Raw genomic sequence first — 26,495 nt, 5'->3', positions numbered from 1 at the left:
TAAATATACCACATCCAAACAATATCTATGCAGAAGAAAATGAACAAATGGATATAAAATTACATATTACAGTTCTCTGCCATAAAAAGAGGGAACTCATTGTTTCAGAATTAATATAGAAGACCTGAAGCCCTAGTGTTATTTTCCATATTCACATTACAGGGTTAAAAATAATTTTTAAAATACATCTTATAGAATTTTGAGAAACATAACACAATCTTGGAAAGGCCCCTTCTTCCTTAACCTAAGTACAAGAAAATAATTTATAGTGCCCAAGAGGAAGAAGAAAGCTGTGAGATGCTTCATGGTATAGAAAGCTTGAAAGGGTGAGGTCAGAAGTTGAATAACTCCCTTAACAGACCTACTCAGCATTCCCTCAACATATAGTACATCTTCCCACCTCAGGACATCACTCATCACTTTCCCTTCTCCATCAGTTTTTAGAAGTTTATTGTGCTTAGAGATTTGGTATCATGCTTATTTCGGCACACATCTCATCTTCTTCACCAGACTACCTCTTTGAGGGGCTCATGCCTGCTTTAAGAATCTCTGAAAACATGCAGTGCGTAATGCTGCACCTCATTCTACAATTTATTAACTCCATAAACATCAGTGTGTAGACTTGCAAATATATATTCTTACCAGTTGTTTATAATACCTTTACAGTGTTTGGCACATTCGCTTGTACATCAATTAGCTCAGTAATTATTTGGGAGCATAAATAAATGAATGAAAGATAAAATATAATTTTCAGAAGTCAAGCATAGTTCCATACCCATATGACAGAAACCAAATTAAAACTTTTCTGATTTACATGGTTTGTGTTTTTAAAAACTACAAAGAAGGCAGAAGATTCCATTCCACGTTATATTCCTAGCCTGAATTAGCTTCATATCAGTAACTTGTCTGAAAGGCACAGTTCATCGTGACCTATAAAATGGTAGACTCAAGAGCTTTTGGTACCACTAACACCATGTACAGGCTTGGGAGTACAGGGCTGTGTGCTGTGAAGCAGCAACAACACTCCTCTGAAAACTGACGAGCAGTCTTAGGCCACAGATAAAAACAGGGGACGGACGCATATTCAATAATGAATGACTAGGAAAACATCTTTATCACTGCAGACGAAAGACAAAAGGTACACCTTTTTACAGGATACATATTAAGATCTACAAAGCTATTTAAAATTTGTTACATATCTTATAAAAGTTCCAGATAGCTATAATATTATCATAATTTAATAAACTGTATTTGAGGTTGTGTGATTTATAGCTAGGGACTGTTAGAATTATTTTTATTTGCAAAAAAGTATTCTAATCCTTTAAGTACTCCATTTAACACATAACATTACAAATTTTATGTTAGGAATCACAGTCAATTTATTACGTATATTTGATAGATCACTATTAAGAAAAAGAAACACTAGAAGAGCTTGCTATACTGTTTTTATCTTTGACCCTTCAACTTTTCCATTTCAACAACCTCATTAATGTCAAAATGCCATGAGAATGCTGGCCCACTTTTAAATCTCTACAGCCGGGGCAAGGCAAAATCTTTCGAGTTCAATCAGGAGTGCTTTCTTTTTGTATTCAGCTAAAAAGCATAATAGCACCACAAAGGTCAGAATATTACCTTTATTAAAGAAAAAGACAAAGATAAAATGCCGTCTGTAGACCTGAATTGGACAACTGGGGGAGAGGGGTTAAAACTATTTTGGTTTTTAATTGCCAGATTCCTACAATGTACGTAACCAGTACCAAGGACAGGACTTGTTCTTGTATTTATTATTAGTACCCTTCTTAGGTTGGGTAACAAGGGAAGCCGAATTTGAGGCAGAGATCTGTGGGAGGTTTACAGTGCTCTTGGAACTATCAGGAAAGCAGAACTGGGTAGAAGTCTAATGCGGCTGCAACAAAGGCCCTGAAAATTCCTCAGGGAGGGAGCTCTGGAGTTGGGAGGGCCCTTCAGAACTGTCTCAAAATGAGGCAAAGGATAAGGAGGCCAAGCCTTTGTACTCCAGCATTCAATGAGGGCTGCCTCTCGGGAGAAAGGTTTAAGGTCCCTTCAGCCCAAAGCAGTCCTGGGCCGGCACTCACTGGGAGCCCCTCGGCAGGCAACTCCTTTGGCGGTTGGGGGAAAGACCGGCTGGTCCCGAATGGGGAATCCGAGGGCATACCACAACATCCACCACCACATTGTTATTGTAAAGAGTTTAATGAACTGTTTTCAAAAACAGTTCTTTTAATGATACTTCTCATTTTCACAGATTTTATTGTATTTCATCTTCTTGTACACACTGACATGTCAATCCTGTTTACTAAGCGATATTCAGTGGGTTTCCTATAGAGCAATGAACCTTAACAGGCAGCTTTTAATTGGCCCACATAGGCAACCACATTACTATTAATTCCACAGCTACCGCATAAAATAAAACCATTGCTTCTCAAACTCTAGAGCAATTAGACCTCTCGGCTATTTGGCTAACTCTGCTTCATGATACCCAATGCAGTTAATTATATTTTTTGATGTTAATAGTCTCTGTCAGTCTCAAGCATAACTTCTCTTTGATGAATATTTAAATTATATTTGAATAAAAAATAATCTTGGTTACATTTCATATTCACTAATCATCACAGCTTAATAAAGGTCTACTCGTCAAGGGTTGAAATAAATGGCAATGCACATATAAAGGTCTCAAATCAACTTATCAGATAATGTATTTGTAATGACCCTTATTTATCTTTCTGTCTAACATACTTGTTTATATACATTTTCAAATAGCATAGTCTCATTCACCTAACTACCCACAAACAGATTTCAAAAGTTACTTATAAACATTTTTTAAATTATATATATATAGAGAGAGAAATCCATGAATTAACAATGAGAACATCTTAGGACTGGGTCATAAGATAATTTGATGTATGGATAAAAAAACACAAATTATAACATATCCTAGAAAAATCAGCATACTTTCTCTTGCCTCTTCTTGCTACATTGTTTTGACAAGTTCCAAGAGTAATAAAGAAAAAAAAGGTGTGATTTACTAAAACATTTTTTGATTACGGATCTTACAGAAACCCACTGAAATGATTACTAAAGAAAAGTGACTTAAAAATACTTTTTTCTCCACATAAAGGCTATAGGACTGTGGGTTGAGGGTGAAGGAAACTTCCAAAAATAGGGAATGGGGAGAATGGGAGAAAAGTGTAAAAGCAAAGCCCATTAGTACAATTTCTTAAAAATTTGTATAAACCTCATTTAGTTTAAAACTCCCTTAGTTTAGCTTACATCATAACAGAAAGGTTTTAAACAAAGCATTTATTTAATGTAAACAGTGAAAACAGGTTTTTTATTTTAAATCTTTTATTTAATGAATAAATGTTTTGTTATCTACTTAATTAATGCCCCTTAATAAATTTGTTAAATTTTTAATTTTTCACATTCTCATCCCAAATCCTAAATCTTTAGAATATAATGTAGACATAATGAAATAAAATAAAAAAGATACAATGGAATGTCCTGAAATGCATACATCAAGCTATGAATGTCCAGTAGAACACTGCCAATTTCTCAAAATCATCACATTATAAATAAAAATGGTAGGGGCAGATTCAAGTTTTGTGAGGTCCAAGCTTATAAAATTTAGGGGTACCACTTTAACGAAAAGAAAAAAAAAACAGAAAAATTACAAGTAGAAAATCAGATACCAAAATGAATAGTTATTTAGGGGGGAAAAAAAGAAGGAAAGAAAGAAATCACAATGAACAACACATTTTTCAAAGCCACCAAGTATCAAAAGCAACAAAATCCAGAAAGCTGAAATAACATTTTAATAAATTAATTGCCAGCATTCCCTTATGATATTTTCCTTACTAATTTTTTGACCACAAATTCTACCATTGTCTCACATAGAACAATTTCACAGTGTCACTTTCTACAATTTTGGTTTTCCTTTAGAACAGCTGCTCAAAATTTGTTATTTATTACTGATGGTTAGGATACATAAAGTATATGCCTACAATGTCATAGGTGATCATGTCTGTTGAACTGTGACAGCCTATGCCCCATGAATATGGGTATTCTGATAAATTCTCTCTTATCTGATACTTATTGAACAGTATGTTGTCTTTATAATTGTAAGTACTACATCTGAAATGTTGTCTATGTACTCCCCCAAGAATATACAGGAGAGAACTTCTGTTTTGATTAGTTATATACGAGGACCAAATCCCCCACTTACCGTTTAATACATTTAATGACTGAAAAGATTTCACAGACTAGCTCTGGCTCCATACATTTCAAACATTATTTCTCCACCACTTGCCACATATTTCAGGTGCTACAGGACACATTCAAATTGTAATATGACATCTGGCCTTGCACATTTATGTCACAATCAGTAAGGCAATATAATGAATAATAGGAGTAATTCTAAAGGCCATTTCTTCACCAGAATAGCTAGCAATAACTAAACTGTACATGAGTGTCTGCAAACCACATAAAAATACCCCACTAAATCCAAACTGAATTTATCACCAACTGAACCTCTACTTAACAGAATCCCAGTAGCTCTTGGCTACTCCTAAGTGACCATAAATGAGGGGAGTGTAACAGAGAAGTCAGTGAATGAAATCAAAAGCTTAAAAGATTGTGTTTAAATATCATACTTCAGCAAACTTTACAAAAACATATGACCCTTTGAGCACACTGCAAGGGGCCCTAACAATGCCTTAGAAGAGCCTGTATAAGTCAACGGCTCTGACATTTAAGATTTATTAGCTTCGAGGTCAATCCAAAGAAGAAACAGTAATATTTTCACAAATTACAGGTGCATTCAGTAACAATGACAGATCTCTGGTCTGAAAAAAATGAACAGAAAGACCACTGCTTGGGTGCCTGGGTGGCTCAGTCGGCTGAGCGGTACAGTTCTTGGTTTCGGCTCAGGTCAGGATCTTGGAGGCATGGGATTAAGCCCCAAGTCAGGCTCTGCACTCAGTTCAGAGTATGCTTGAGATTCTCTCTGCCCCTTCCTCTCTCTCTCTCTCTCAAATAAATAAGTCTTAAAAAAGAAAAGAAAAGAAAAGAAAAGAAAAGAAAAGAAAAGAAAAGAAAAGAAAGACCACCGCTATAATCTCAAGACAGCTTATACAGAGTGACTATCATTTCAGACACTTTCTTTCTTTAAGGCCATGGGGAGTGTTTTAGGTGAGTTCTAAAAGCATGTCTGAGCTGGCTGCATATGATGTGAAGAAATATTGGGAGAAATGCATTAAACAATACCCTTGACTGATTTATATGAAATAAATATCAAGACTACAGAATCGCTCACTTCTTTTCATTTCTTCAAAACTTGATTTTTCCTAGAAACATCAGAAATATTAGGTCCAAACCTACCGTGGAATAGCAAGCAGCATTAAGAACTCTAAATTGCTATACGGTATTTCAAGAAAATACACAGCAATGTAAAAAGAATAGGTCTTTAAAACCTCTAAGACAGATAAATCCAAATGCTATCAGAAATGTAATTAACCACAGTAATTTTCTTTAGGCTACATACCAAGTAGTGCATTGTTTTTGTTATTGCTGCTATTGCTAATATGGTCGAGGTACAATTTCATTATGTGATATACAGAAATATTAGTAAGGCCATATTAATGACAGCTGAGTTCTTTTAAAATTATTTAATATCAAATATTTTTCTCTCTTCATTTGATAAAATTAGCCAATAGAATATATTATAAATGATACTGATCCACAATTGCTACCTGCTTTTCAGTGGCAAAGCAGAGCTCCTCAACGCTTAGTAAGAAAATAAAGTAAGGATTTGGAATAAAACAATGACTAAGGATTTTTTTCTCTACTAAATGGAAGTTAGAATGGAAGATTTTATCTTCACTCAAAATTATATTTTATTATTTATTGCACAATAAAATATATTAAATAATAAACAGTATATTTTCAGACAGTGAAATTATTCCAAAGCTTCAATGAATACATGTATTAATTTTCTGGTAATAAACATGCTGATCAGAAGTTGCACTACATATAAAAAATAATTCCAAATTCTTAAGTGAAGTTACAATCTATAATTTATTTTTTATAATAGTAGAAAATATGTATTACATTGCATTTCAGTAGCATTTGGCTATGAGTTTTTGGTGGAGAATGGGGAGAGAAAGCCAAATAAAAAGAAAAAAATAGTGAGAAGGTCTTGATTTTAAAATCTAGTAAAATTTAATTTCTATTCTCTGTAACTCATTAAGCATCTATTTTTATTTGTTTAAAGTATAACATTTTTAAAAAGGATGCTTGTAAGCCATATTTATATATGACACTAGTAGTATGCCATCAGAGAGCAGCCATACACTAAAAAGAAATCACACTTAGGTACAAAACAAAGTACTCAATTTGAAACTAGTCTTATGTAAGCAGATACAGTGTGCTTTCATTTAGTTATTTAACATTGATTAATGTAGTACATTTAGGCAATATAATACTAAATTGGACTTGGTTTCTGTCAGTTAACATAATTAATGTTTAAATTGACTTTGTAAATAGAAACCAATATTTTAGTGTGATGAAGTCAGGAATGTTCTGAGTAAAAACTACAAGGTGTATGACATTATATGTACTATTGAGATACCATTGTAACCTCATCTGAAACATCTTTCAAAGGAGAAAGCTGGAGTAAATAATACCTAAGACTATGAAAAGCATTATGAAGAGATTATATACAATAATACTGAAATTTGTATGTCAAATCAATGTTCACGTTTGCTTTTATTTTATTTCTTCACCTCTCTACTTTGGTTGAAATAAAGACAAATGCTAAAAATAAAAACTGAAAAGAAGTCACCAGAGTTGAAATGAGATATGTCTTTCCTTTTGAAAACTAACTTCCTTTTCCCTCATCCGACCAGAATCCAAAACCAAAATCAAATTCAAACTTTTAAAGAATTATTCAAACCTGTTACTTCACTGAATAATCATTAGGAAATACAGAAGATCAGTAATGTTTTGTCCTGAGGAAAATTGGTCCTAGCTTCCTTGACTAAAAGACATAATATAAAAGGTTAAAAACCCACATATTAACCAGAAGTACCAGAGAAAACTGGCAATTCACACTTATTCTCTCAGTTCTCATTATCCAGTAGAAATGTTTTACTAATTTTCATTTTAAAAGGAGAAACAGAGGACCCTGGAGGGCAGAATCTTTGATGTGACATTGTTTCTTTCTTCTACATTTGATAAGCGGGGTCGTAAGGGATATTTAGATTATTTGTCTTCTAAGTCATTTTACAAATTATTAGCCTTACTTGCACAGTAAATGTGAATGTTTAATATGTTTCATGTTTATTACTGCCAACAGTGTCCCCTTCTTATAATGAATGCTTTGGTTTAAATGCCCATCAGTAAGTGACATGCAAAGTATGTGTCCAATTAGATATACCAATTAGAGCTTTAATGGTTATTTATTACTATCCTAAGGATCAAGAGTCTATCCTAGTAACCTCCCAATCCTTGCTCAAAGAGAGATGCTTGTAATTCCAGTTAGTTGTTTTAAAGCAACTCAGCCAAGAGTAAAAGAATTGGTGGAAATCTATCACCAAACAGAAAATAACTTAAGAATATTGCACAGAGATGATGGTAAGTAGCATCTGAGTTATTCATTTTTTCCCCAGATACATTTCATCTTAATGGACAAATGGCTGATAAATCTGACAGCACAGATAGATAAAAGCACTTGGGATAAACAGCACAAAGGTAAGAATGTAGTTCTTCAGAAATGGCAGGCTTAAATACTATGAAAATGAATAGGTTCAATGAATAAATAAACCAAGCAAGAGAAAAGTATCCCTGACCAGTATTTACAATAATGCAAGAAGAAAATATACAAAACCCCAAAATATTATAAAATATCAAATTAGGTGAAAAGGCAGATTTGGCTTATTTTTTTCTTCTAAAAAACTTCCATTAATAAGGAAGGGATGTGAATATCTTAGAAATCAGGTTTTAAATACATTGTTACCTATAAAGAGAGATCGGGAAACAGAAAAATAATTAAACTCTCATACAGCTCTGGCTTGGATACAAAGTTTCTTTACGAAGACTGAATGATCAATATAAAAGTTGAGAGGGTTGTACGTCAAGGAAAACATACCCACACCGAAATCTATAATCATGAAGTCTCCCAGAGAATACTGGCAGAACTGTGACTGCATTCTAATGGATTTTCTTGGTTAAATTTTGAGAAGCTCCCAATATTCATCAGTTCTCATAGTAAAGTTCTGCATGTATGTGTGTGGATTTAAGTAACTCTTTTAAATATTTTACACACACTTAATATCTTATCAGTATACTTGAAAATAGCAGAAGCATATTTTTAAAACCTAGATAACAGAATTATTAAGACTAGTTATTAATTATTATTTAATAATAAATTTTCATGTCACTAAGATATTAGTTAATGAGATTCTAGTATAGACAAATTGCAGTTCCAGTCCCTATAACAAATAATTCAACCTTTTTAAAGGTTCACAAAGTGAAAAGAGGGATATCATGTTGTCACACCTTCCCAAAGACATTTTTTAAATAAGTGAGGAGAAAATACATGCTGCAGTGTGGACAAAATGTACTGAATGCAATGACAGTTTATTCCCTGATGTAATGAAAGGGAATTAGAATATGATGGGTCCCAAGTTCCTCAGCAGTTCTAACAATGTTATTCAGTAACTCTCTTAAAATATAAACGATCGCATATGTCCCCACCCCCCACCCCCACAGAGGATCCCTAGTTATGTGCCTTGACTGGTAGCAAGAACAGGAGGTGGAAAGGCAGGGGGAAAGATCCTTGTGCTTATTTCAGGCTAAAGCATGCATGGTCTTTTCCATGGAGCCTTACTTCTAACAACATGCTGGGAATATGTGCTAAATTTTCGAGACTCACTCTGTATCTACTGTAATGGAATGAGGCATGGAGCAGAAAAAGTAATGTACATACATATACAATAACACATTTCTTCAAATTCACACAAGAAACTGCAACCACTTGAGTTGTTGTTGGATTGACATGTTAAATAAAACATAATTGTGCTTGGAGATAATAAGTTGGGACACTGACAGCTTTAGAAGAGTGAAATTTAAGGATAGAAAAGTTACTGAATGGGATACAGGATGGGAATAGATTACTCTGATTCCTACGTTTTTGAGCTTACTTCCATCATCCCAACCAATGTGGAAAAGATCTAGGCTCTGAAATAAGTTTTGTCACCTACTTATTTAGCTTAATTTAATGAAATTGCACCCAAGTTCTAGAAGCAGATTTTTTTCCTTTAAGACAAAAGTCCCTGAATTGTACCCCTGCTTTATAAACCTAGGTCATGTATTTTTTAATTGTGGGCTCTGTGACTAGGGAAATACCTAATTCTTCTGGTCTAGGCAAGGCTGAATGTCATTTTCTTGATTTCTATTCTGAAACTCTATCATGAAAACGCTACGTATTTTATTTGGGCTGTTCAGATAGAATAAAAATCTTCAACATCAATAAGAAAAAAGTGTATGTCTTTTACTGTTTACTATTATTATTTTACTGTTGATATTACTATTAACTTTGCTATTGGCTTTATGAGACATTATCTTCTTGTGCCTGTCCTGGTTCCCTTGATGGCAACTCTACCTCTGTCCCTATACTCAGGTGTTCTCTAGAGTTTTGGTATGCTCAAACTACAGAACCTCTGTGAATGACATCATCTATTCACCAGCAAATGTGAACTTTGCATTTATGTTTGCTTCATCTATGCGTTCTTTCACTACTCTTGTGAGTGTTAAATCTGTTTAAAAAACTGCTTGCTGAACTACTTATTTATGCGCAAGCTTGTTACCCAATAAACTTAAACTTAAATGGGTAGTATAACAACCAAAAATATACTGAACTTTATTTAATAAGAACCATCATGTAGTTATGCTATGAGGTTCTAGCCACTTGCTGTCTACAAGTGGGCTAAAATTTTGGCCAGAAGCTTTAAAGGAGCCAGGCTAGTTCTCCATGTCTAGGGCAGTCCTTTACTGTCCTTGGACAATTTCGAAACAACAATAGCCTATTTTTTAATCAATTATACAAAATATACCTTTCCTACCATACGAAAAACTGAGGCATGAATTCTATTTTCTTGAGGAGAACACATTAATTTCAGAACCTCTTTGGATTGATAAAGGTACACTCATGCATATCTGATAGTACGAGTTAACTCTGTTAACTCAACCGCTGTAAAACCTCACCTACCCATGCCCATTAACCTGACATTAAATATTTTTTAAAAGTACATATTTACTTTTGGATCTCTAAACCAAAGTGCTAAAAACTTAAGGGCATATTATAAAGCATTGCTTAGGGCAGCAAACGACCTTGATCAGAATGGACAGGCTCTCACAGCGAAAAACATGAACAAAGGGACAGTCATAAATGACACTGGAAGATGATCTCAGTTACAATTTAGCACATCACTTTAAGAAACCAGATTGTACCTGAGTGCCGCAGAAACCCGATATTGTTAGCAAAATTCTAATTTCCTTATTCATCAAATACTTCAGAGTAGTAGTAAGGTTTTTTGTGTTGCTTTAATGAAATCAAAGAGCTAAAACTGTTGCACAATTTTTTAAGGTACCTCATAATTATCTTCAAAGAGTGCTAAAAACATTCTCTCTAAAGGAGATTATCTTATAAAGTATTAAAATACATAGCATTTTAGGGAAGAATTTGATTTCTCACTTTCTCGGATGAGCCATTTGTTGTACTTATAAGACAAGTGTACCATCAATTTCTAATAGAAACTGCGTTTCACACTTTTGAGTGAATAGGAAATAGAAAGTGAAGAATGAGTAACAATTATTAATACTTTTACCACCACCACAGTCAAAATTACAAGTGTATTTATTTACTTGACTCTCAACTGTTGAAGTGATGACAGTGAGGGACGGGTGAAAAAGCCCTGAAATACAACACACACATATTTTAATTTCAATGATATTGAAATTTGTGTTTATCTCCATTATCATATTTTAGACATTTAATAGAAAACTTCAAGTGATTTTATTTGAGCTTTCTAGAGAGAAAACTTTTTTATCTTAAAGCAAAAAATTCTCTTTTCTGCATTATTAAATATCACATTTTCTGAAAATTATCAGTAGAAAATTTGCTAAATTATTAGGAATATGGTAAAAATAATTCTTTATTTGTGAACACTGTAAGAGTATTTTTCAATTAAAAAAACAGGGATATACTCAAAAAATGGGTGCCTGTCTGGCTCAGTTGGTGAAGCATGAGACTCTTGATCTCTGGGTGGTGAGTTCAAGCCCCACATTGGGCAGAGAGCTTACTTAAAAACAAAAACAAAACCGAGGGCACTCGATCATTAATCAGTATTAATTCAGCTGCAAAAATATTGTCTACATATTCTCTTACAGTATTTGAAACTATATACCAGTCAAATATGGCAGACTTCCTTAAAGGTTTATATTCTGACATATGTGGAATGAAGTACTTATAAGCTACCGCTCTCAAACTCATTTTTAAGTCCTCTTAATATTGTCTTCCTGTCACTGAAGTGTTCTAGTTTAAACTGTTATTGTGCTGACTAAATAATTACAAGCCACCAGTACAATACAACAATTTAAAAATGGGGGTTCCACAGCTAGTTTTGGAATTAACCCCTTATTTACACTAATACATCTTAAATTGTTTGGAAATTTTGGTAACAAGGGTAGAGTGAACAACTGTATGCTTCCACAGAATTTAAATACCCCCCAAACTCTAGCTCCTTTTAAAGTCTTATCAAAAATGCAGCCCTTCTTTTATAACATAATGAAACAATGAAAATAACTTATCTTGTATATTTCCCTTAATATGTAATTATACTTGATACAAATATGATTAAGACTTATGCATTTTGTTAGATATTGAACTATGTATTTAAATGCAGACATCCACAAACAATAAGTTATTTACAATGTACAATTTCTCAAGGCCAGCTCTTCCAGACCCTCTCTTTGTACCAACTCCTCTGATTTTTGCTTGTCAATTTTGTAAAAACAGGTAATTGCACATAATAATTCTTTACTTCCCACTTCTCTCTGGCCTACTTCTAAATGCTCATCTAATATCACTACAATTAAACAGTTCAACATGTAAAGAATGGATAAATGGTCCATTATTAGTGGCTGCCGTTATTGTCTCCCTAGCATGGGCAGTTCCCCAATTTTGAAACACTACGTGCAAATTGTTCTATTACAATTTACTGGAGCACCGAATCCATTCTTCCAAAGAAGGTAAGTTAAGTTTTATGATTTATTTATAAGCCAGATTCCAAATGCTACACAATCCATAGAGAACTTGTTTTAAATTTTAAAAATCTTTCTCAAGTGCTATTTATGCAAATGAGATTTTGCCTTAACTTTTTAATAATGACACTTTAAGAACTAAAATTAAAACATTTTTTTAAAAAAGATCTTATTTATTTTTTTAAGTAATCTCTAAACCCAATGTGGGGCTCGAACTCACAATCCTGACATCAAGAGTCACACGCTCTACTGACTAAGCCAGCCATGTGCCCCCAAAATAAAAACATTTTGATGGAAATCTTTGAAAAGTACTGTATTTATTCTCTCTGGTTCCTTAAAAAAAAAAATCTTGACCAGTATTAACATTAAAGAAAAACCACTTATAATGTGCTACTTATAATATGGCTAATATATATTCTCTGTGAAATCAGAGATTTTACAGCAATTTGTACCCATATTCTTATGGCATGGATTTTTTTAAAATAGTTTTTCCATTTTTTTTCCTCATTGCCTCTTATCTATCACCTTTCAATGTTTTCATTTTGCCTACACTAATCAGACCCCAGTCTAGAAAATTTGCTATTCTACTTTAAGGTACACTAGTAATTAAGCTAGAAAGTTAGATAGAATATTGTGTCCAGAGGGGGAAAAGAGGCAGGAGAAGAGGGTGAAAGCTTTGAATAGAAAGATGAAGGGTTTTCTGAGTAAACAAAATACAATAGCAATAATATATAATAACTCTGTGATACTTAAATGTTCCTTCAGAGAATTTCCATGTTCCAAATAACTACGATTGGTGGATATTATTGTATAGTTTGACCATAACTAACCATGATTTTAATATCTTATATATAAGAAAATTTTAATTAAGATGCCAAGTGTGCAAAATTGAGGAAAAAAAAGAGGCTAGGAATTAGGTGCTCTGTATTGAGACAGAATTTTTTGGTACTCAGAAGTTTTTTGGTATTCTACCTATAAGTAGGAAGGCAATTATCCCATTCAGAGATATCATTTATATATTTTAAATTTTAAAGCACACTTTCCAACACATAATTTTTTTTAGAAAACCTTTTTTTTTTTTTTTAAGATTTCTTTATTTGAGAGAGAGCGACAGAGAGAGAAACAGGAGGGGCAGAGGGAGAGGGAGAGAATCTCAAGCAGGCTCCCCGCTAAGCTCAAGGTCAGACTTGGGGCTTGATCTCACAACCCTGAAATCATTACCTGAGCTGAAAACAAGAGTTGGACACTCAACCTACTGAGCCACCCAGGTGCCCCTCCAACACATCATTTTAAAAACACAATATTAACCAATGAGATAAATATATGGAAGGAGAGAAAGAAAGCATGCTATATGTTTTCTTAACTTGAATTTGCTGTTTTTGTTTGTTTTTTTAAAGCTAATGCTCAAGAGAATGAGAAGATAAACCACAAACTGATAGAAAATATTTGCCACAGCCCTATCTGATAAATAATTGTTACCCAAAATATATAAAGAATTCTTTTTTTTTTTTTAAGATTTTATTTTTTTTTTTTATTTATTCGACAGAGATAGAGACAGCCAGTGAGAGAGGGAACACAAGCAGGGGGAGTGGGAGAGGAAGAAGCAGGCTCATAGCGGAGGAGCCTGATGTGGGGCTCGATCCCAGAACGCCGGGATCACGCCCTGAGCTGAAGGCAGACGCTTAACTGCTGTGCCACCCAGGCGCCCCCCAAAATATATAAAGAATTCTTAAATGAACAATTGATTAACAAATGGGCAGAAGACCTGAACAGACACTTTACCAATGAAGATATACAATGACAAGTAAGCATATTAAAAAATGTTCATAATGACATGTCATTGGGGAAATGCAAATCAAAGCCAAGACGTATCACTACATACCTATTAGAACAGCAAAACTACTTTGTATGATACTACAACGGTGGATGCGTGCCGTCATAAATTTGTCAAAACCCATAGCATAAACAACACCAAGAATAAACCCTCACGTAAACTATGGACTTTGGGTGATAATGAGGCGTCAATGTCAGTTCGTCTATTATAGAAAATGAGCCACCCAGATGCAGGATGTCGACAACTGGGGAGGTTGTGCCTCTATAGCAATAGGAATACGGTAACTCTGTACTTCCTCTGCTTATTTTTGCTATAAAAAATATTAATCAAAAAATTAAGGACCAGGGTAGGGTGCCTGGGTGGCTAAGTCAGTTAAGCAACTGACTCTTGATATTGGCTCCATGCTCAGTGGGGAGTCAGGTTGAGGAGTCTCTCTTTCCCTCTCCCTCTGCCCCTCCCCCCTCTAAAATAATAAATAAATCTTTCTCTTTTAAGATTTTATTTATTTATTTGAGAGACAGTGTGAGCAAGAGAGCACGAGCAGGGGGGAGGGGCAAAGGGAGAGGTAGAAGCAGACTCCCCACTGAATAGGGAGCTTGATGAGGTACTCTATCCCAGGACCATGGGATCACGACCTGAGCCGAAGGCAGGTGCTTAACCAACTGATCCACCCAGGTGCCCCTAAATAAATCTTTACAAAAATTAAGGACCAATTATTGCCAAAGACCCAGATAGTTAAACACTCATAATGTTACAAAAATATTCCAAAATTCTGCAGACCTAAAAAACAAGATTATATTTGGAATATTATTCTTACTCTGTATTTTATGATATATAAAAATCAAAGATAGGTATTGCATATTCTCTGATATATCAAACTATATAAAAATGACAGAGATTTAAATGTTGAAAGCTTAAAAGCAGAAATCAACATTAGTAGGTAAAAGCCTCATTCAGTTTAATAAATGGGCTAACATATGGACTCTATTCATCTACTTTGGAATTATTATAATAATTTTACCAGTTTGGGTTTTATTTATTATAATAATTTTACCAGTAGCTAAAATGGGATATTGACACATAAGTATTTACCTTTGAGTCATAATTTTGAAGGCATCTGGGAGGTAGCAGTCTGTATTCTCCATCTGAAATGGGTCAGCATCACAAATCTTGTCATCTGTCCGACCATAGTTAGCGCTCTCAATCATGATGACATCACTGCCTGGACATCGCAGATCTATAGAATAACCTTCACAGGATAATTCTCGCCTAACTAACCCGAATGGCAAAGCTGCTCTGCTGAAACCTTAAAAATGAAAGAAAAAAAAGAAAAAAGAAATGAAAATCAACACATTTATGCTTTTTTATTTTTTATATTTATATTTTATAAATATTTATAAATATATTATATATAAAATATATAAATATTATATAACATAAATATATTATATTTATAAATAAATATGAATTAATATTGTTTTAATTTAATTTTAATTTTAATTATTTTAATAAGGCATTTTCAAGTACTATGATTCATGTTTATATTTTAGAGGTGTCACAAAAAGTATGTCTTTTAAGTCATCCCTTCATACATTTATTGAATAATTCCTTGACTCCTTACTATATGTCAAGAATTTATTAGTTTTTTAAATATGTATCTTTAGCTGGACTATTCACCTGTATAATACAACTTAAAATTATTCAAACAAAATATTTTCTGTATAATCTATTCAAATTAAGAAACTAAGTGACTCTTTCTGAGTAAATCCAAAGAAAAATGACTAATCAATGGATTTACAAATAATGACAAGTTTTACAAATACAAAATGTAACAATTAATCAAGAAACAATCTTCCTTTAGGCAGTGGAATAAAAGCTCTGATACACACTGACTTTACTTTCTCATTTAATGTAGACATATTAATTGCTGTTAGTAGCATTATCTTAAAAAATACTTTTATCTTAGCAGTTTCCCACCCCCCCCCCAAAATTACTAAGATACTATGACAATAACATACTTACGGCACAATAACTTATGTCAATTTATAGACACTTTACTTAAAACTGGCATAAATGCAGCAGTTGGGAATTCAAAGGAGCCAGCACTCACTGCCCCAATCCTGTCCAACAAGCTGATATAATTCAGGGAGGGCAAAATTTTTCTAAGATCCACTTTTGTCATCTACAGAATGGAGATGAAACACCTGTGATGGACTTTTCCTACCTGTGTGACTCTAAAGTAAGATCATGTACATCACAGCGCTCAATTAAAAGTGCCGTATGAATTTAAGTGTGGTGTATTAGAGTGTAGACAACCTCTGTTCGTGAGTGCTGAAAAAGATTCCCAGATGGAATAAAAGATTAGAATTTTAAGTTTTCACCCAGGGCACCCATAAAGTAGTAACACTGCACAGGACAAAGAGTAAACATAGAGAAAGCCAAGAAGAGCCAGGAAGAAGTATGTGTGAGTGAAGTCTATCTTCTCTGAGCTGGTGTTCCACCCATGGTTAGCTACCACTAACAAAAACTTCTCCAGCATTGCCTCAATTTTGTGTTTCAATTTTCTAACCTGTCACCGTCTCAAACATTCCTGTTACGAAAACCAGCAATAATTTTAGTATTTTTTCTTATCTCTATCTTTTTAGTTACTCCATATCACATAAATTATCCTTTATATCCCCTTTTATAGAAAAAAAGCTGGCATTCAGAAGGAAACAGTTCCAAGTTATGAACTTCAAGTTCAAAAACTGAGTTACGTCCAGGTCAATCCAATGCCAAAACCTGTTCTCTTCAACTTTACTGTACAATGCCTCTCACTAATTCAATGAAAAAAAGTCACCCTGTAAAACATGCACCTTCTAACAGGCAAATAATCCGCCAGGAGGGTGACTGGGTTACCACCTGGATATGACTCAAAAATCACCAATTCTCACAATTGGCTGAGCTCTAAGTTCTACTGAGAAAACTAAAGGTGTAATTGGAATGATGAGATCAGAGAAAGACGCAACTTGGAGCACAGAAATCTTCAGAGGATTGCAGCCCACCCCAACCTTGGAGGGTTTCATCACTAAGAAGGTTTATTGGTCTCATGAGATTACTACAAGCGTGTGGAGAGGTGCTCTATCAAGGAAGAAGGAATAAAGAAATGGAGCTAGACGGGAGCTCCTGGGTGGCTTAGTTGGTTAAGGGTCTGCCCTCGGCTCAGGTCATGATCCCAAAGCCCCACATGGATTGAGCTCGGCAGGGAGTCTGCTCAGGGAGTCTGCTTTTTTCTCTGCCCTCACCCCCGCTCTGTCTCTCTCAAATAGATAAATAAAATCTTAAATATATATATATATATGCTTTAGAGCTTCACTTTAGCGGCAAAAGCTGTGTGGAAATTCAAATAAACAATGTACAAAATTCTGAAACACAGAGTATTTTTATTTATTTACTTATTTATTTATTTAGTTAGTTAGTTAGTTTGCTATAGGCTTTTATTGCTTTGTACCGAACTCTTTTTCTTGTTTTAATTTTGTATTATGTTATGTTAGCCACCATACAGTACATCCTTAGTTTTTGATGTAGTGTTCCGTGATTCACTGTTTGCATATAACACCCAGTGCTCCATGCAATATGTGCCCTCCTTAATTGAAGCACAGAGTATTTTAAAGGCAGAGATACTTTGTAATTATAAATCCTTAATAAACAAGAATAAATCATATTATTAGAAAATACTGTGAATGTTAGAACACATTATTAGAAGACTGGCTTGGAGCCATAATTCACAACTTTTACTACTTGTCAAAAATATAGGATTGATTATGAAGCACTGTGGTTTTTAAAATAAGCCCTTAATTTTTGTTGTTATTGATAGCTTGCAGTATTACATTTACAGTTCTAAGTTAATTTTCCTCTGCTTGTGAAAGATAAATATTTAAGAACTTGCATTGCTGAGTGTCCTGCTGTTTTGGTAATTCAGAGAGAGGATTTTTAAACCTTAGCCATAGTCATCCAAATAGGTAAAGTAAGAAAAAAGAACAGGAAGAAGAGACGGAAAGATCTTCTTCCTGTAGAATCTTCTGGAGAAGAGAGATCATAGTACTCATGCTTTCCCTGCACAGAACTGAATGAGTTCTTAATAGTGCATATTGCTTTATTAAATGCTACAATGTCTATTATTTTGAATCATAAGTGTTCTCCTTTATAAATTCTTGCTCTCTCCCTTATTTCCATTGAACTGTATACATCTTCACTAAAGTGCTTACTATTACATGGTACCATGCATATTCATTTTTAATGTATATATTCCCTGCTAGACTATGATGACAGAATTCTTAGTTATAATTCCAATGCCTAGGTGGGTACATGACACATAATTCCAACAATAATTCCAACAAGTATTGTCAAACCAAAGCTAAATTGAACTAGTGTTTATTAAAACCATAAAAAATTGCAATTTTTTCCCTCTATGATACCTATTTCCTCTGATTATGGAAATAAAAACAGTTAGCATTTAGAAACAGATAAACCACTTATAATCAATGAAAATGATACGCCATCCTCAAAAAAGATAAAAAATCTGCCAATTTATTATTTTCTAGGTACTGCTGGGGTTCATTACTGTTTTTCATAAAGACAGGCGAGTAACATGTTTATGAACACTCATTTATTTAAAACCTGTTTTTCCAATCAGAAATACAAAAATTCAAATAGGGACACAGAAAAGTTATTGTAATAGCTAAGATTTACAGACAAAGTAATATGTTCTGGCACTGTGCTACATGCTTTATACGGATCACTTTTTTTATGCTAAGCAACATCATCATCAACAACAAAAAACAATGGAGTAGGTTACTATTATAATACCAACTTTATGGAGTATGAAACTAAGGCATAAAGTTCAGAGTCTCAAGGATTACCACGAGTTTGACTATAATGCACACAGGGTTCTCAGACTCCTAAGCCCACGATCTTCTTAGTGGCCACAAACAGAAAAGTATTATGTGACTTCTCCAGCCACCTTATTGATAATAATTTTATAAATCTTCACGCAATCTGAAATCCACCAATGAATATTAGTAAATTTGACAGGACACAATTATGGGAAAGGTTCACAAAACATATAGATAATAATGAAAATTATATTTTTGGAAACAGTGTAGTACGCCATAAATATAAAGAGAGCATAATCTACACTGTTGAAATATGTACACATGGCAAGAATACTGAAGTATGCGTGTCTGGGTCAGCCTTGTGAACTTGGCTAAGTCATTTTACATTTCTGGGTTTTAATTTCTTTTTCTGAAGAGTTAAAGTCATTTCAAAGTTGCATCGAATTTCACCAATCTATGATTCTAAATAGGAAAGCTCCTTTTTATCAGGTAACACATGCTATTCTAACATTTTCAAGTGATTACTAAGTAATAAATTACTTGCTCTATTTCTTTAAAATATAAACATACACGAGAAGGCTCACATGGATGTGTTCTGGCACAACCATGTACCTTACACAGGACTGTCAAGGTAATTCTCCAAAGCACACAAATAGTAATCAGACACTTCCCTGGATTAACTATTTTAATCAAAGACAGTGAAAGGGCTAAAATAAACATGGGTCAGTCATGGGATCACAAGAAAAATTTACAGAAATTTTTTAGAAAAATGTAACTTGCTGCACCTTTTTTGGCCGCTTCACACTATTTTCCCTAAAAACTTCAAAGAGTTTGGGTTCAACCTCTTCAACAATGGTACATAGGAGGAACTTTGGAAAAATCTTAAATAAAACTGTTGCAACTGATACTAATTTTTTAAATTCAGCATTTTCACTAAGAAAATGTGATGACAAAAAGGAACAAATCTTATTCCTAAATTCATTTATTTACTCCTTTATTTATATCAATGTTAATGACTTACTATATTGCATCACAGAAATAAATCATCACAGGTATGGCTACTATTTAACCACACTTTCTTCCTTTGTATATGATGTAATTCTTAACTGTTTAAAGTGGGTATTTTTAAGATTTTTTTTTTCCTTAAAGTCACTTGCCAGGACTATATAATTGATTCCCAAACACAATTTTGCATCAGAGTCATTTGGTAAATGTTTTTAAAAAGATCTTCAAGCCCTAATCCAGACCTACTGAATCACAATCTCTGGGTTCAGATAAAGCTGGGTATTTGTATTTGGGAAGGAAAATGTTAATTTATTTGCAACACTCTGATATAATAACTAATATGTGCCAAGAATTTCTCCAAGGCCTTTTTAAAACAGTTTTTATTTCTCTATTGAAATTATATATTTATTAAGTCATTGCCATCATATTTCCTCTTAATTCTCTAATATAGTTGTAGTTTTACTTTAATCTTTGAACATATTCATAATAGCCACTTTGAAATTTTTATCTGCTAAATCTAACATCTGGGGCCATATCAGACACAGTTTCTATTGAATGCTTTTTCTCCTGAGTATGGGTCAATTTCCTTGTTTCTCTGCATATCTTATAAATTTTTTGTTGTTGGAAAATAGACATTTTAAATAATACTCTGTTAGCAACTGTGGATCCAGATTTTCCTCCCCAGAGAATTGTTGCTACTGTAATATTTTCTTTTTAGTATCTTGACGGGATTTAATCTACAGAATCTGTCCCCTCAGTCTGCGGCTGCTGTCTCTGCTCACTATTGTTATTTTAATTCTTATTTTTATTTTCTAGCCTGGCTTCCTGGGGATCACCCCTGTCTCTGCATAGCTTAGTGATCAGCCAATGATCGGGCAGAGTCTTTACATAAACACCATGAACCCGTAACAAGGTCTCCACCGTCTGCTGACTGATCTGAGTATGTGTTAGGGAGAGCGTTCAAAGTTCAGGCAGTTTTCAAGTCAGCCTGGGTTATTTACTTTCTGCCAACTCCTCTCAGTCTCTTTGGCATGTGTGTGTAGCTACCCACTTAGTCAAGAATGCATAGAGAACTTTGGCTCTTTCATTTCAAAGATTTCCTGGGTTTGTTTCAGACTGGCCCTCCAGTCTCCCCAACAGGGACCACAACCTCAGGCTAGCATAGCTGTGAGTCTTTCCCATCTGTTTTCCACAGTTTACTACTTTTATTGGCAACACTGCTGGGCACGGATTTCCATCCTCCACTCCAAATCAAGCCAACTCTCTCTGGCAGCAGTCACTGACTTTCAAGGCCAGCCTTGCCCTAATGAAACTACCACAAAGACTTAGCTAAGGAGTGGAGGGTGGAGGCTAGGAGCAGCCCCAGGCTAGAAGGCTTTGAACTTCCACTGTTCATACCAGAAGTTCTACAGCTTTTCATAAATAAAATGCTTCCCAATTTCTTATTTGGCTCTGGTTAATTTCCAGAGCCCTAAATGGTTGTGGTTCACAATTTTGTTCAGTTTTACACTTGGTTTGGGAGAGGTTTGCCACCCTCTTCACCCCATCATCTCCAGAAATTCCTCTAAGGACTTGAAGAATATTTACTGACTAAAGCGCTCAAAACAACCATATTGCGTAGGTGGTATTACTAATATCACCATTTTACAGAGGAAGAAACTGAGGCACAGAAAAATTACTTTTTCCGTCATCATACCATCCAGTAAGAATAAAATCAAGATTTGAGATACATTACTGCAGCTCCCAGGTTCATATCCTTAAATGTTACTCTAATGCGTCTTCAAACGATAATGACAATTAGCAGCAGGTTTGCAGACCTCTGTTGCAGAGGACACAGCAGGGTGTACGGAGTGCTTTTCAGTCTCACGGGAAGAAGAATAGGAAAGGAAATAATAGTGTGTTTGATTGTCAAGCTTTCAATGAAACTGTCCAATCAACATAATCAACAAAGAAATTCCCAAATTAAAGCCCTTTAATCATATTATTACTATGACATTTATTCTAAGTTGTATTTTCAATCTATTTCTATTTCAACAAAGAAAAAAAAAAGCATCCCAACAAAGTGTAATCCAATCCATCTTGCAGCCCTGACAATCGAAGAAAAAACTTGTGGGAGGCCCTGTGAACAAAAAATCAATATTGCAGCTTTGTGCTGTGCAATGTGAATACCGCCAAATAGCGGTGCTTAGAGTAAAATGAACTGTTTTGCTCCATTTTCTCCACTCTGAACAAATGATTTTGAAAAGACAGGGTTTTTTTCCCCCCCAAGCTATAAAATGTCAAGCAATAACTCTCTGTGCTTTAGGCTAGTGATTGGAATAAATACCTCCCGGCAACAGGTGCACTGACTTAGGACTGAAATCATTCACATTCAGAGGATAACGTCTAATAAACAGATGCACTGCTTTGAGATGGGAATTTGTAAGACCAGAATTGGAATTGTCATTGGATTTTGCATTATACGAGTATTTTTGCAAGAATATATGCTACTCTGGCAACAGACAGTATACTCTGCCATAAGCTTATACTTGTGATAAACTTTGGAAACTGGATTATGAAAACTTTACTTTCCTAACATTGTCTCCATGCAGTCTGCTCTTTACATACATTTCTGTAAAATCATACATTCCTTTAAAAGTCTTATTAAGCTGTAATATAAAAACATCAACTTTTCTGGTACTGTTTTTCTTAATTACTTTGAACTAAACCCTGTCATGGACGCTACCGCTCATGCTGTCCAGGGTCCCGGCAAGCACCATGCCTTCTGATTATCAGGGACCTCTTTGGAACTGAGGCTGTGACTTCAAGCTCTACTGAAACATTAACGCAAGCCAAAGTCTACTACGAGTGCTGGCATATTGAAATCTGATTTATTTCTGTTTATATATGTTAATGAGATTTTTTTTTCCTAAAATGGAAATGAGAAAAATACTTAATGAAGAGGGACATGATTTCAATCAGGCTGACCTACAGCTTACAAGCTTCCAGAAAACTTTTTTCCACTTCATTTTAGTTTAGATGAAAAGAATACGCTAAAAATAAGCCTAAAAAATAACTTATTTCACTAATGGTTCAACATTTTTATTTCTCTCTGAATATTCACAACGTCATCAAAACAAAATTTTAAAAATCAAGGATGTATTAAAAAGCTTCTGTTGGTAGGGGCACCTGGCTCGCTCAGTTGGTAGAGCATGTGACTCTTGATCTTGGGGTCATAAATTCAAGCTTGCTGTTGGGTGGAAAGTTTACTTTAAAAATAAATAAATAAAATTTAAAAACTTCTTTGTATATGAAAAGGCAATGTATTAAAAACTCATTTCACATAAGTTTACAGATTATTACTCTATTGTTTTATTCTATTAGTCTGTTTAAGAAATAACTTTTACCAATCAACTCCTACAACATCTAATATTTTTATGTGCATTAAAATATAGTTCTTTTAACCTATCAGTCTTATGTGAGGAAACTAAAAGTATGCCATGCACAGAGTACAAAAAACTTTCACCTTTGAATTTGTTTTCATGCTAAGATTAAATAAAGCAATGCAGTGTGATTTTTCTAGCATAAGCACATTGGTCTTGAAAATGTAGAAATTTTTGTGTAAGTAAACTTGGTTAGCATGAAACACAAACCAAATCCTTACAGAAGGGGCGCCTGGGTGGCGCAGTCATTAAGCGTGATCCCAGCGTTATGGGATCGAGCCCCACATCAGGCTCCTCTGCTGGGAGCCTGCTTCTTCCTCTCCCACTCCCCCTGCCTGTGTTCCCTCTCTCGCTGGCTGTCTCTATCTCTGTCAAATAAATAAATAAAATCTTTAAAGAAAAAAAAAAAAATCCTTACAGAAAAATAAAGTTCTTGTAAAAGAAAGTGTTCAAGTAAGTTAAGATCATGAAACTACAAAATAATCACCTCACCATTTATAAATGAAATGCCTTAGCTTCTCATGTCATTTTGGCTTACAAGATGGGTTTTTTTTTGGGGGGGGGGGATATATTTTAAATTATGAGACATTTCAAACAAAAAATTTTTAAGAAGATTTATAGTTTTCTTATTTATATCCAACTTATAACAGAAACACTATGATTTACATTAGAATACACAAAAAATCTTAACAAATAAATGTGGGATAAAAAAAATACATAATTAAATCCAATTACACAAACAACAAAAGGGAAAAGAAAACTTTATCTTTGGGACTTGCTAAGATAACAAATTCTGGACATTTTGTACACTCAAGGTAAAAGTATTGTTCTAATGTAAAAGTACTGTTCAGCTATTAGGTTCAATTATTACCACTTGTGAAAAGCTTCTGGATATTTTAAGGAGAAAGTATGCATTATGAGTCCTTCAAAACATTTTGGGATTAAATTTCTTATTAGAAAGAAATTGATCTTTCCCACTTAAAAATTTGTAAATTATCTTCCACTGATTATTAAGTCACAAGTGCCACTAAAATACAGCAATTTAGTTATATAATACTATCAGTTTAATATCAAGCTCTAAAAGAAAAATTCCTGATAAGCATGTGTATTAACACATGCACATAAAGAGATGCTTTTAATAGTTTCAACAAAAGCTATAACTTCCTCAAAGTTCAGAAATATAGGATATTTTAATTCTGATCTACTTTTTAAAGAAATTAGTGAATTTTGTATTAAGCTTCAATATTACCCTCACCACTCAGTGCCTATGTATAGATTATTCTACTCATTTTTCTCTTAGCAACAATTACTTTCCAAAATCCTATCGAGCTTTCTCTGACAATGAGGAAAAGAGAATCTGAGCTCAGGTTTTGGGTCATCTATTCTCTTTCTTCCAATAAGTAAATATTTACTGCATACCTACTATGTATCTAGCACTCTTCTAGACACTGCGATATAATGGTGAACACACATGACAATGATCCCTGTGCCTGGGTAATTTACATGGGTAGTGAGTTCTCCTTAAGGTAAGGTACCACATCTATCTAGTTCACCATTATAATGCCAAAACCTAACAGTCAGTTGACAGTGCTCTCTTTATAGAAGGCATGAAATAAAGATATATTAAATAAATGGATGTATGATTGAACTAAGTGAATGAACAATTATGAGCTCCTCTGTCAGAGGCAACATGTTTCTAACAGTCTCCTTACTAAATATTCCTACCCTACTGAACTCTGAGCTACTCAACAGAAAAAAGTGAATCCTATTTACTTCTGTATCCTTGGTTTCCAACACAATGCATAACACACAACAGGCATTCAATTTTTACTTAATTTTATTTTGTGCTGTATTTTATACCTTAATTCCTTATACAAAAAGATGTCACATATACCCAGGAACATAAAATGAAGATGTTTTTATAAAGGAAAAAACACACACCACAGTTCTATCTTTTTGTATATGTTAAAATGTTTTAAAAATTTTTTAAATCCAGACATCAGGAAATAAAGAATATAAATGTAACAAAGATGACATCTTCACTAGAGTCACCAAATCAGTGGGCCTCAACTATGAAATGCACCCTTAAATGACTGACCATCTGCTGGAGTTCATAATCATCCAGGAGTACACGTAAAAACATTACAAAAACCAGAATAACAACTTTACCCCTCTTTTCTCTACCCCACTAAAGAAGAAACACTCTTTACATTTATTATGTCTTGTAACTAGTTAAAACCAGTTTAACATTAAGAAGTTACTATCAGAAATGAAATTTCTCAAGTCATTCACATTGCATTATCCAATTAAAAGTCTTAAATATTTCTGTATAGTTTATTCACTGACAACAAAAAACCCAGAGATACAATCACAGAACAAGTAACAAAACAACAATTCCAACATCTCCTCAGGTACAACAATTTATTTCCACTTCCACATTGATTAATATAACTTTCTAACAATTTTTTCTTTTACTATTCCGTTATAAATTCCATTAGCAACTCCCACCCTACCCAGCTCAAGAGTGTTTGCTCTTAAAAGCAGTTAAAGAAGCAAAAATGCAAAACTGTGATTTGTTCCCTCACCTAGTGACTTACCCCAAACCATACTAGCTAAAAGATTCTATTCCTTTCCTGTCACTGTATTAGTCTGACAAAACTATTTAGGGGCAGAGCCCTCATTTAAAGTACTCCCCAGATAGGTCTCCTAAATCAAAGAGAGTCAAAATTGGGATTCTGAGTTTTTTGTTAATGTTTTTTAAATGCCAAAAACAAAACCAAAAAAAAACCCCACAAGAAACTACCAGCCATTATTTCATGCTTTAAAAGGTACATTTAAGTAGAATCAAAGAGGGACAACAATGTAAATGAATTTAATATTTCCATGTCAATTACATTTATTTGACAACAATAAACTCTATAAAGTCATAAAGAAATTACCTGTGTAACAACTGGCTTCCTTATTAAAGGTATCTAATAAGGGGGCCAAATTAATACTAATTCTAAAACTTATTTGAGTTAA

The 26,495-nt window shown here is 34.0% G+C and overlaps 1 protein-coding gene across 14 annotated transcripts in view; it reads right to left on the bottom strand.

Annotated features, from left to right (window-relative positions):
- The window catches only part of ADGRL2 (adhesion G protein-coupled receptor L2), a 184,430-nt gene that overhangs the window by 65,890 nt on the left and 92,045 nt on the right, over positions 1-26,495 (bottom strand). For all 14 annotated transcript variants that reach the window (XM_087866037.1, XM_045801926.2, XM_045801923.2 and 11 more), the window contains exon 3: positions 15,266-15,479. In XM_087866037.1, coding sequence (XP_087722163.1) covers positions 15,266-15,479 — 214 coding nt within the window. The remainder of the gene's footprint in view (positions 1-15,265; positions 15,480-26,495) is intronic.

Source organism: Ursus americanus, chromosome 12, assembly GCF_024610735.1.
Source record: "Ursus americanus isolate L20-20 chromosome 12, mUrsAme1.1.p, whole genome shotgun sequence".
Classification (NCBI taxonomy): domain Eukaryota; kingdom Metazoa; phylum Chordata; class Mammalia; order Carnivora; family Ursidae; genus Ursus; species Ursus americanus.
This window is presented reverse-complemented; position numbering and strand designations above follow the sequence as displayed.